The 13,203-nt window shown below is 44.4% G+C and overlaps 1 protein-coding gene across 4 annotated transcripts in view; it reads left to right on the top strand.

The window, feature by feature from the left end:
* Positions 1 to 13,203, top strand: part of WDHD1 (WD repeat and HMG-box DNA binding protein 1) — a 157,898-nt gene that overhangs the window by 124,082 nt on the left and 20,613 nt on the right. For all 4 annotated transcript variants that reach the window (XM_030214282.1, XM_030214279.1, XM_030214280.1 and 1 more), the window contains 4 exons: positions 283 to 339; positions 649 to 692; positions 850 to 1,020; positions 8,564 to 8,691. In XM_030214282.1, coding sequence (XP_030070142.1) covers positions 283 to 339; positions 649 to 692; positions 850 to 1,020; positions 8,564 to 8,691 — 400 coding nt within the window. The remainder of the gene's footprint in view (positions 1 to 282; positions 340 to 648; positions 693 to 849; positions 1,021 to 8,563; positions 8,692 to 13,203) is intronic.

Genomic DNA, 13,203 nt, shown 5'->3' with positions numbered 1-13,203 from the left:
GCTGCAGTCTCATTTAGGCGTGCATTGCATGTGCGCAGTACTAACACGCCTTTGTAAATAATAGACATGAGTCCCCTGTTCCACTGAAATGTGTTTTACCATAAGTACTGTGTCAACAGACTTCTAATTTGAGTAATTTCTTAGGCTGTATTCAGTTGTTTTTAACTGAGAAGTAGATTAATTGTTGAAGAAGAGCTCAGTGACATTATCTTTATCTTTTAAAATATGAATATTATTCTGCAATATTAATCCTAATGGATGTAAATCATTATTTTTCTGAAGGGCTTAATTCACTCGGCAAAAATGCAAGTTCAATAGAAACACCTTCTGTCAGATCTGGTAAGTAATACAGAATAAATAGACTTGGAGCCTGAATCTCAGTTTTAAAGCAGAATTGCTGACTGTAGTAAATGTAGTAAGAAAGAACAGCATGGTGTACTGAATACTTTTAAGAAAAACTTTTTATTTAGTGGAATAACAATTAGGGACATAAGAGCTGGCTGCTATTTTTTTCCTGTCTTCATCATATTTTCACTGCACAGTTGATAGTTGATCAGCCAGATTAAAACTTTACCATCATGTTTTTGAAAGATAGGGACTTATTTACATTTTGACTTATTTTAATTGAAAATCATTTATTCCTGATAGGTGCAACTATATCTAGCAGCCAAGGACGTGTCAATCCCTTCAAGGTAAGAATTTTGTGAGTGTGTTTGAAATTATAGAAGGTTTTCACAGTTAGTTTGTAACTATTCACTAATAAACTCTTGTAGTTCTGCATAGTGTAAATAAAATAAAAAGACCCTTGCAATTTATGGACAAATAAAATGCTGTTCTTCATTATGGTAGGTATCCTCCGATCAAACGGGTGTGGTAACTTCAGGAAGTTCAGTTTCTTCTAATATCTTGGATAACATGAACAAATTTACCAAGAAAGCAACACCACCTAACAACCACGCAACAAATAAACAAAAGATGCTTGTCATAAAGCCCCTGATGACAAAGCCGAAGTCCAAGTTGGTAAGTGAGCTTCTCGACCACTTTTTCCTATTATTTCAACCAAGAGGAACTCATTTTGTCACTTCCAGGATGTTGTGCTGAAATGGAAAAGTTTGTTAGCTCTGAGAGTGTTTGCTATTACATTGAGTTGCTCTATAATAAGGAGAGAAATTGGTTTTAATTTAGTACCAGCCAGTTTTGGGAGTCAGGAGGAGGATGGGCTATGTATGGGATAAACTGAGGCTTGTTGATACTTAGTTATTGGAATGATTTTAATAGGAGTGCTTTAGTTTTATTAATTAGCATGAATAGAGACTGATTTCAGTTTTGTGCTAGAGTATTGATTATGGTGGTTGTTGTATTTAACAACTTTGTTTTGTGATTATTCATTGAATTTTGAATTATGTACTATATTATACATTATAAATTGCATTTTGCATTGTCTGGGATCGTTAAGGTAGGATATAAATGTGCTAGAATACCCAGAGGATTTTTTTTAAATATGTTCAAAATATGTGAGACTGTACTAATGAAAATGGGGCATAAAATGTAGCAGCCAGTCCTATACTCAGGTAAGGCATAAATGGCAGCAGATGATCAAGGGCTGTGCTAGGAACTGACACATCTTTCAAATAAGAGCTGAAAGTTGTACTGCTGTTACAGTAGGGATTCTTCTGATCCTACTCTTTAAAATGAGTATTTTTCATGTCAGTCACTGAGGACAGTGGTGTGGCCAAGGACTCAGGGCAAAACCAGGTTTTTTAGATTGTTTTAAAGCTGGCATGTATACATGAAGGCACCAAAATATGCAATAAATAACATTTGGTATGTGCTGATACAAGAAAGAACTCCAGTCCCATTTTTGTTGCCTCTAAAAAATTTGTCGCAAACAGTTCTTCAGATTTCTGGGAATTATCACAGGTTCTTGCCCATATGTAGCTGTTGTAAAGGTTAAATTTGCAAATTCTGAAGCATGCTTTCATTTACAGTAGTTTTCGTTTAGCTGCATTAGGAGTCTTTTTAATATCTGTGTGGACAGCCTCCAATTGAGCCCTAGATGTCAGATACCACATAATTGCTGTCCAGCCTACTGAGGGGTTAGGTAAGAGTCATAATTAAGCTATAGTGCAACCTCCATAGAATTGCTGTAAGTTGCTGAAAAGTTAGCACATTTTTGCTGCAAGATTGAATGTCTGGGTAGCTGGTACACATTCTTCCATAACAGTTTTACTGTACTTTTAGATGAACTTTTCATCTATATGCGTGTCCATTTTCAGAGACTTTGCTTCTGTGCTTTTGTATTTAATACAGGAGGATAAAAGCAAGAGGCATATGTTATAAGAAGGCAAACAGTCTTTATTTAAACATTTGTGCATGACATAGCCATGTTTTGCCTGGAAACAGCTGCGTCAGGGGCTCAGTTACTAAATAAGCAAAGAAAAACACACACAAAGTTTTGTAAAACCAAATGCAAAACTGAGAGAGTTACATAGAAAAGATTTTAAAAACATCTTATTTAGAAATGACTTCATAACTCTATATATCAGTAATCATATAAATAAATGAAATAACTAAGAACTTCATAGATAAAAGTAACAGTTAAAAGAAAAGCTTAAAATGAAAAAGGATAAAGGCTTACTCAGCTGGGGGAAAATTACAAACTTCACCCATGTTTAGTCCCACAGATAAAAAGGTTAAAAGCACTGAAGTGTACAAAATAAAGTTTCACCATACATAGGACAAAAAACAAAACCACTCTGAAAACTTTGAAGCAAAACCAAAACAACTACTTACATGCTCCTTACTCTGTGTGCAATTGAGAAAACAAACTTGCTGTGACACCCTATCCTATACATACTGAACATACGATGCGCACATAATTAATGTAAGGAGCATACAAACAAATTAAGAACTTGTTTACAGTAAATGCAAATAAAAACAACTGGTATTTACCAGTAAAAACATTTCTCCGAAGACAAGCAGACCATTCTCACAAGTGGGTAGACGATCCATGTCACCCGGGGTCGACATGATAGCCAGCAACAAAGTTTGCGAGAGCCTTCTGGAGCATGAGGTGCACCCCAATGAGCATGTGCACAGTTCCTTCCTGCCTGCAACGCAACCGCGCTTCTTCAGTTCTTTTTTTCTCCGTGTGAGCAACGGCAGTATTCTGCTCATTGATCCTCACGTGTGCCCGGGATAGAGCCTTTTTGTGCTTCAGCGCTATTTTTTCATTGTATTTTTCGTTATAATTTTTCTTTTGTTTAAAAAAAAAAAAAATTCCTTTATTGCTTAGTTTTTCTGGCCCGTGTTTAAGTTTCCTTTCTTTTTTTGGTGCAGGCCACTTTCAGGCCTGCTCGGACTGATCTCCCTTCTTTTTTGTGCCTTTTTCTTTTTTTCAGGCACAATTGCGACTTTGGATTTTGCCTAAGCCATTTTTTCCTTTCATGTCATCGAAGACTCCCAGCGGCTTCAAGCATTGTATTGATGCAATTGGACCATCTTGGGTACTGATACGCATTCTTGGTGTATTCAGTGTCTCGGGCCCGACCATAGCCCGGCAAATTGTGTCCTTTGTCTTTGTATGAAGAAGAGGACCCACATTTCCCAAGAAGCCCAACGTGAGAAACTTGTTGGAGTTTGGTCCAGTTCTTCGGCGTCAAGGTCGTTGACGTCGAGGGAAGTATCAACATCGGGAGTTGAGGTAGGAATGGCTGCTGAGAGACCTAGAGACACTGGGAGCAGTGAGGCATCGAGTGGGTCTCCACCTACCTCGAGGCCTCCTGCTGTTCAGGCCCCCCAAGACCGTCCTTTGTCGGATCCGACCTCGAGGAGACGTGAGGATTCAATGTCATCCTCGTCGGGAACCAAGGAGCTTGGGTGAGATGCATCAGGCGAAGACCAAGAAGCACCGTCACTGATCTCCTTCGATGCACTGTGCCGGGAGCTCCGGGACGCCGAGGGACTTGGCCCCCGAGAAGTGTCGACGCCTGAAGGATCACTTCCCCTCATTCAAGAGGTGCCAGTGCGTATCTCTCCCAGCAGCAGAGATCCTGCTTCCACACCCGAGAGATTTGGCAACCTGAGCTCCAACTGGTCCCTCAGCCTTTACTGATGGCGGCTCTCAATGAGTGTATCCAGGCCTTCCTTCTAGATCTTCTGGAGGGATTGATGCATCTGGGGTGCCTGCGCCTGCCTTGCCTTCCGCTGCAGCCCCGCCTGGCCCCAAGCCCACAGTGTGGTCTCCGACACCGGCGCCACTTGCGCCTCTGATGTCAATTGCCACCCAGTCCGGTACTCCAATGTCGGTGGAGGAAGCTTCGCCAGAGTCAAGGTGGAAACAGGATCCTCAACGCCATTCTTAGGGGCATGAGTCCTTGACGTCGAGGTGGGCTCAGTCTCTGACATCCCTGAGGGAAGTACTGTCCGACACCGAAGAACAACGCTTATGGGAATCGGAGGAAGATCCCAGGTACTTCTCCGATGAGTCCTAAAGGGATCCCTTCTGTGTCTTCCCCTCCACCTGAGAGGAGACTGCCTCCATCGGAGAGCCTCTCCTTCACCTCTTTTGTTTGGGAAATGGCTGAGGCCATCCCATTCCCTGTAGAAGTGGAGGATGAGCCCAGGGCCAAGATGCTCGAGGTCCTGGACTACACCTCCCCTCCTAAGGAGGCAGTGACGGCTCCTCTCCACGAGGTATTCAAGGAAGTCCTTGTTAGGAACTCGGTGTCCCCTCTGTCTGTCCCTGTGGTCCCTAAGAAGTTTGATACCCAATATCAGATCCATGGGGAGCCTGGGTTGGTGAGGTCTCAGTTACCTCATGACTCCATGGTGGTGGATGCTGCTCTCAAAAAAACCCAGAATTTCTAGGGACTATGCCTCGGCTCCCCTAAGCAGAGAAGCTAGAATCCTGGACTCTTTTGGGAGAAAGATGTATCAGGATGCTATGCTCATTGCCTGTATTCAGTCTTACCAGCTCTTCACGAGCGTTTACATGCGGGACTTGGTCAATGTACTCTCACCGGAGCAGGCCGAACCTTTTCACCAGTTGGTCAAGCAGCAGAAGGTGTGTCACAATCTCTGCTTAAGGTATAGCAATGCGCAGACTCTCATGGCTGCATGTTTCTGACCTGGACCATTCGGTCCAGCAGCAGATGGCGGATGCCCCTTGCTGGGTGGATAATCTTTTCGGAGAGAAGGTTGAAGAGGTCGCTGACCAGATTAAGCAGCACATCAAACCTATGTCTTCTCTCTCCCACTGGACATCTTCTGCAGCTACCTCCTCATCCAGGAGTTTTTTTGGTAAGTCGCAGAGTGCCACCTATTCCTATTCTAGGTGTAGGTACACCCCTGTGGCTCGCCAACCTGCTCAGGCTCAGCCACAGCGCGCTCGTTCTCATCAACAGCGTGCACCTAAGGCCCCTGCTGCTCCCCAGCAAAAGCAAGGGACAAGCTTTTCACTGGCTCCAGCAGAGCATAGCTTCTATCAAAGTGTCCATTCCAGACAACTTGCTGGTTGGGGGGGGGGGAGAGCTTAAAATATTGTCACCAAAGGTGGCCTCTGGTAACCTCCGATCGGTGGATTCTTTAAATAGTCTGGCTCGGATACACCCTCAATTTGCTTTCCAAACCTCCAAATTGTCCACTGAGAGCTCATTATTTCAGCTCCCTGCACAAGCAGGTACTTGCAGAGGAACTCTCCGCCCTTCTCAAGGCCCATGTGGTTGAACCCGTTCCACCAGGGGAGGAAGGGCAGGGATTCTGTTCTATTCCAGGTACTTCCTTGTACAGAAAAAGACAGGGGGGGATGCATCCCATCATAGACCTAAGGGCCCTGAACAAATTCCTGGTCCGAGGATAGTTTCCCTGGGCACCCTTCTTCCTATGATTCAGGAAAACAATTGGCTATGCTCTCTGGACTTGAAGAATGCATACACTCACATCCCGATATTTCCAGCTCACAGGTTGGGAACATATCACTTTCAGTACCTTGTGTTGCCTTTTGGCCTTGCGTCAGCTCCCAGGGTTTTTACAAAATGCCTAGCAGTAGTCGTAGTGTCACTACACAGACTGGGAGTTCATGTGTTCCCTTATCTCAATGATTGGTTGCTAAAGAGCACCTCGGAGGAAGGTGCTCGGGAGTATTCAGGTGCTGGAACTACTAGGGTTTGTGATAAACTACCCCAAGTCCCATCTCCATCCTGTTCAACAATTGGAATTCATAGGAGTCCTTCTCAATATGAAGAATTACGAGCCTACCTCCTGGAGATGCGTGCGGACAAGCTTCTCTCCATCACGTCCAGGATTCGCACATTGCAGCAGGTCACGGCTCAGCAGATGTTGAGATTATTGGGCCACATGGCTTCCACAGTGTATGTTACACTCATGGCATGTCTTCACATGAGATCTGCTCAATAGACCCTGGCTTCTCAGTGGTATCAAGCCACAGGGAGTCTAGAAGATGTCATTCAAGTGTCCCCGGAGCTTGTACGCTCTCTTCAATGGTGGACAATTCGGTCCAATCTGACCTAGGGACTATCATTCCAAATTCCTCAGCTGCACAGAGTGCTGACGACGGATGCATCTCTCCAAGGGTGGGGAGCTCGCGTAGATGGGCTTCAAACCCAAGGAGCTTGGTCCCTTTAGGAAATGAATCTTCAGATCAACCCTCCTGGAGCTCAGAGCGATCTGGAATGCTCTAAAGGCTTTTAGAGATCGGCTGTCCCATCAAATTATTCTAATTCAAACAGGCAACCAGGTTGCAGGGAGGCACGAATCTCACCCTCTAGGTCAGGAAGCCGTCAAGATGTGGCTTTGGGCACGCCGTCATGGCATGTTTCTCCAGGTCACTTATCTAGCAGGCATAAACAACGGTCTGGCCGAAAGACTGAGCAGGATAATGCAACCTTACAAGTGGTCTCTAAACATGGGCATAGCCCACAAGATCTTCCGAGCGTGGGGCATCCCCTCAGTGGACCTTTTTGCCACTCAACCACAAGGCCCCTCAGTTCTGTTCCAGGCTTCAGGCCCATGACAGACTAGCTAGCGTCAGATGCCTTTCTCCTTCACTGGGGAGCAAGCCTTCAGTGTGCATATTCTCCGATACCTCTAGTGGGAAAAACTTCGTTGAAACTCAAGCACGACCATGGAACCTTGATTCTGATCGCACCCTACTGGCTTCAACAGATTTGGTTCCCTCTTCTGGAATTGTTCTTCGAAGGATACTGGAGATTGGAGTGTTTTCCGACCCTCATCGCGCAGCATGAGGGGTCGCTTCTACATCCCAACCCCCAGTCTCTGGCTCTCACGGCCTGGATGTTGAGAGCCCAGAATTTGCTTCCTTGGGTCTTTCAGAGGGTGTCTCCCGGGTTTTGCTGGCTTCCAAGAAAGATTCCACTATGGGGTGTTATTCTTTTAAATGGGGGAGGTTTGCCGTCTGGAGTGACAGCAAGGCCATAGATCCCCTTTCTTGTCCTACACAGACTCTACTTGAATACCTTCTACATCTATCGGAGTCTGGTCTAAAGACCAACTCAGTAAGGGTTCACCTTAGTGCATTTAGTGCTTATCGGTGAGTAGAAAGTAAGCCTATCTCAGGACAGCCTTTAGTTGTTCGCTTCATTAGAAGTTTGCTTTTGTCAAAGTCCTCTGTCAAACCTCCACCTGTGTCATGGAATCTCAACATCGTTCTCACCTGGCTGATGAAAGCTCCTTTTGAGCCACTGAATTCCTGCCATCTGAAGTACTTGACCTGGAAGATCGTTTTCTTGGTGGCTGTTACTTTAGCTCGTAGGGTCAGTGAGCTTCAGGTCTTAGTAGTGGTGCATCTTTTACTAAGTTTCATCATAACAGAATAGTCCTCTGCATGCACTCTAAGCTCCTGCCGAAGGTGGTGTCTAAACCAGTCAATTGTCTTGCCAACATTCTTTCCCCGTCCTCATGCCCATCCTGGCGAAAGCAGCTTGCACACCTTGTACTGTTTTTTGTCCTATATGTGGTGAACTTTCTTTTTTACACTTCAGTGCTTTTAACCTTTTTTATCTCTGGGACCAAACATTGTGAGGTTTGTAATTTTCCACCAGCTGGATAAGCCTTTGTCCTTTTTCATTTTAAGCTGTTTTTTTTTAACTGTTATTTTTATCTATGTGAAATTCGTAGTTATCTCATATATTTATATGATTATTGATTTATACTGTTATGAAGTCATTTCTAAATGAAAATTTTTAAATCTTTGGTATGTAACTCTCTGTTTTGCATTTGGTTTTACATGTTTTTATGTTTTTTGTTTGATTTTTTTTTTTTTTTTTTTTCAGCAGCTGAGCCCCTGATGCAGCCATTTCCAGGCGAAAAATGGCCATGTTGGGCACACATGTTTAAATCTTTGGGAGCCTTTGAATTTTAAATAAAGACTGTTTGCCTTCTTATAACGTCTGCCTCTTGCTTTGATCCTCTATATTGGAATTAATGGACAGTTTGGCTTTGGTTAATACAGTATTTTTTCTTTACTGGATGTGTTCTAATTGACAAGCTAAAATAGCAATGGAATTACTGTTTTTTCCCCTAGACACAAGGTACTTTATTCCATTCTGCCACTCCTAAACCAGCGATCAAAAAGACAGAGCAGAAGGAGAGAGAATCTGAAAACACTGTGCCTGAGATCTCCATTTCCTCAGAGAAAACAGAAAACAAAAAGTAAGTGAATGCAGTGATTTTTGATAATCTGCTTTTCCGATCCATGTGTATCTAGAATTTCTTGGTGCAGAAAGTAAGTTAAAATGCACCCTGAGTTTTAATATATATTTTTTTAAATATCTTTATTAATGAATGGAAACAATCATAATAAAACATTTATGGAGCATTTAAAGTCTTGCGACACAACAAAGCAATACATACCATGTAAATTGTAATTGCCCGTTGCCTCCATGACATTTCCCCCCGCCCAGTGTCCCCCCCCCCCCCCCCCTCACTGTCTGTCCATGATGACATCCTCCGCTTCAATCGTAGGGCCCGCTGGTAGAAGCATGGAAAGCGCCTTCCCCCACAGATCCCGATACTGACGTTGCCCCAAAGAGGTGGTAAACTTAAGCGAGGTGAGAACCCAATTCGCCATCTCCTGCATAGAACTCTTCCACATGGCTATAGATGGGGGCTTGGTGTTAACCCATGCCTGTAAGACACATTTCTTTGCCAGCAGAGAAACTTGCATTGGGCATCTCCCAACCCCTGTTCTCGGAGTGAGTCCATGCAACCCATCAACACAGCTGAATATTTCCACTCTACTGCGCATTGCAGAATATCTTCAATAGCGTGCAGTGCACCAGCCCAGAGGGAATGTAAAGATGGAACTCCATAAAGGAATGCAAAAAAGTGCCCACACTCGCCTTGCATTTGTTACACACATTGTCATCCCACAATCCCATAGTCTTCCCTTTTTCCTTGGTGATGTGCACTCTATATAAGATCCTATACTGAATATCCTGCAAGGCGGCATTTGGGGTAACCCTGTGAAGGCCACCAAATACCACACCCAGCCGCTCCTCAGAAATACTCTCAGCTGTATCCACACTCCAAACCTCCACTAACTGCGACATATGATGGGCCTTTTTACTGTCCCGAATCAATCGATACCACTGTGACAGCTTGTTAAGGCTAGAAGGTATTTGCATAAAGATTTGGTCCCATTGCGTGAAGCACTCTGACAGCCGATGCCTTCGTTCCTCACTTAGCACACAGTCCCTCACTTGAAGATAGGCAAAGAACTGAGAATAGGGGATCCCCCAAGCCTCCTTAACCTGGTCAAAGGATGGAAACGCGTCTCCCCCCAGTTGTCTAAGATGCCCTAAATATCTGCAGCCTTTCCATCTCCAAGCATGAAACACTGATGCACCCAGCCCTGCAGGAAAAGCAGCGTTTCCCGACAACGTCAAAAATGGGCTGGGTCCTTTAATCATCCCTCCGTGCCCTCTCCATCACTTGCAGGGCCAACATATATGGATTCCTCTTCTCTTTTCTTGCCCCTCTCACCCCCCACGCTTCTAATACAGCAAATGGGTCATTGTGTCCACTCCAACTCCCCCAAAAATCAACAGGGGCCAAAAATCCCGTTCCCGAGTGATCTCATGAATCCAGCGCATTAAGGCTGCCACATTATAGGCCCTCAAATTCAGCAATTGAAGGCCTCCCTGCACTCTACTATGGGTTTACTTGGCAAAGGAAATCCGTGGCTGCTTCATATGCCAAATAAAAGATCCCACCAGACCCCTAAACATATTATCTTCAGACTTACAAACCCACAGCAGTAGCATCTGAAGTGGATAAAGTAGCTTGGGCAGCAATACCATATTGACCAAGGCTATTCGGCCCATAAAACTCAATGGGAGATCCCTCTACTGATGACAAAACTTTTTAACCACTTCCAGCCGGTCGGATATGTTTCTCCTATACACCCATGCCTGATCTGTGCTTATGTAAACTCCCAGATATTTGATGCCCTCACGAGCCCAAGACAATGGGAAGTCTGGTAAGGTCTTACTAGCACATGGATGGCTAATAGGGAGTGCCTCCGATTTCCCGAAATTGATGCTGAGGCCAGAGAATGCCCCCAAATCCTTAAAGATGTCCATTACACGTGGCAATGTAGATGAAGCATTGTCAAGCAACAAGAGCGTGTCATCCGCAAATAAATTAATCCTGTACTCTGCCCCCCCCACCCCACTGAGTGCCCTTTCAGTTGAGTCTTGCCGGATTCTGGACACTAGGGGTTCTAATGTTAGTATGAATAAAAGGGGGGACAAAGGACATCCCTGCCTGGTGCCTCCCTTACAGGACAACGTTTCTGGAAGAGAATCGTTGATAATAATCTAAGCAGTTGTATTACTATATAGGGCTCGGATCCAACTCAGAAAATCCCTTTGGACCCTATTGTGCTGCAGCACCCAGAACAGGTATTCTCACACCACCTTGTCAAATGCTTTCTCTGCATCTAGGCTTGCCAGGATTGTGTCTCCTGCCTTCCTTTTCCTCTCAAACAGAATGCGGCTTACTTTTAGGATATTAGCAGATGCAAACCTCCCCTGGACAAATCCCACTTGATCAGTATGAACCAGATGGGAGACTACTGCACTCAGCCGGGCCGCCAGCACTGCCGCCAGAATCTTAATATCCTGATTGAGCAAAGAAATAGGCCTATAAGAGCCCACCATCTCTGCATCCTTTCCTGGTTTTGGGAGAACCGTAATGTGAACATGATTTAACATAAGACCCATGTTACCCGTAGATTTCACATTTTCACACATAGAAATGAAGGAAGGGATTATCAAATCCTGTAAAATTTTGTAATATTCCGTTCCCAACCCATCTGGGCCTGGGGCCTTGGCTAATTTCAGATTTTTGATAAGTCGCTGGATCTCTTTCCCCTGCAATGGTGCATTCAACAGCAATTGCTGGTCTTTGGTTAAAGAGGGAAGAGTCAACTTATCAATAAACTCTTTGCACCTGTCTTCAGAGAATGACCCTTCCTTATATATAAGGAAGAGTAGAAACGTACAAACTCGCCCTGGATATCTTTTAGGCCCTTTCGAGCAGCCCCCCCCCCCCCCCGCCCTTTATTTTGCTGATATAGCTTTTTGCAGATCTTTGCTTTACTAAAGACGCAAGACGTTTACCTGTCTTATTTCCCCACTGGTGCAATCTGTACTTGTACAGCTTAATGTTGTACATCGCCCTAGTGTCCAACACCTCTTGTATCCTTTTCCTACATTCTGCATAAGCCTTCCGCATAACCTCAGAGGGGGAGAGAGTGAAAGCCCAGCGAGCTTCCCTAAATTGAACTATGAGATCCTTAATCTGAGATTCCTGACGCTTATTCTGAGACGCTGTATATGAGATGATTTTGCCACGAAGCACCGCCTTCACCGCCTCCCAGGAAATTCGAGGTCCCACAGACTGGATTTCATTGTCAGCTATGTAATCCATCCAACTCTGTCGTAAGTAGATGCAGAACTCCCTATCCTAGTACAGCACCGGATTCATGCGCCATCGGGCTGGCCCACTCCCCGCCCCCCACTCCACCTCAATCCACACTGGAGCGTGATCCGATACATCTGGCTCTCCAATTCCTGTCCAAGCTGTTATCGAGCTCATTGAATAAGATACAAGCATATAGTCAAGGCGCGCGTGGACTCCATGCAGGTGCGAAAAGAAAGTATAGTCACGCTCATCCAAGTGCTGAAAATGCCAGACATCCACAAGTTCTACTTCTTTAATCACAAGGTTTCACCCCTTTCTCACCATGATCCTCGCCCACCTTTTTTGGAGGTCTACAGTCTATCAATGGGTCACTGATTATATTAAAATCACCCCCCAAAATGAGAGGATAATCATCAAAAGTTGCCAATTTAGCTATCAGCAGCCTAAACAATTTATGGGAGTAGATATTAGGTGCATAAATGCTGCACAACGTCAGCTTAATGCCCTGTAGGGATCCCGCCACTATGATGAATCATCCCTCTGGGGCTTGATACATCCTGTGCATATTAAATGCAATTAGCCTTTCTTACCAGTATAGCTACTCCCCTTTGCCTTCCATTATACGCTGCAAAATATACATCACCCACCCAATCCTTTTTCAATTTAAGACGTTCTGATTTCCCCAAGTGTGTTTCCTGAAGGAAAGCTACATCAGTCCTTTGCCTCTTGAGAGCCTGCCAAATTTTAGTTCTCTTTATGGGGGATGGCACACCATCAACATTAAGAGACACTATCTTGAGGCTAGCCATGTGTCAACCCTACCAGTGCAGCAATTGCTCTTTGTTCATACCACATTCTTTTTTTTTATTTATTTTTTTATTCCTAATCTTTACTTCTGTTTAACATTATCTACCATAGGGCCTCTTTTATCTAGCTGTGCTAGCAGTTCCCGTGCAGCAATTCTGATGGAGCCCATTCAAAGTGAATGGGCTTTGTTGGCATTACCGCACCAGGAGCCGCTTGATAAGAGGCCAGAGGCATCTTTCTTTTGTTGAAATCATTTCTTTATTTTTAAGGCATAGTGCTGAGGAGGAGTCAGCTATCATGATGTATGGGTACTAACAACATGGCCGTCTTCAAATCTAGGCTAAAAGCCTACCTTTTTGAGGCTGCTTTTAACTCATAACTCCTATTCACTTGTTCAGTACCCATGTCTGTTTTATCATTCCAACCTTA

The sequence above is a fragment of the Microcaecilia unicolor genome, chromosome 9, assembly GCF_901765095.1.
Source record: "Microcaecilia unicolor chromosome 9, aMicUni1.1, whole genome shotgun sequence".
Classification (NCBI taxonomy): Eukaryota; Metazoa; Chordata; class Amphibia; order Gymnophiona; family Siphonopidae; genus Microcaecilia; species Microcaecilia unicolor.
Note: the sequence above shows the minus strand (reverse complement) of the source record. Positions and strands in the feature narration are given on the sequence as shown.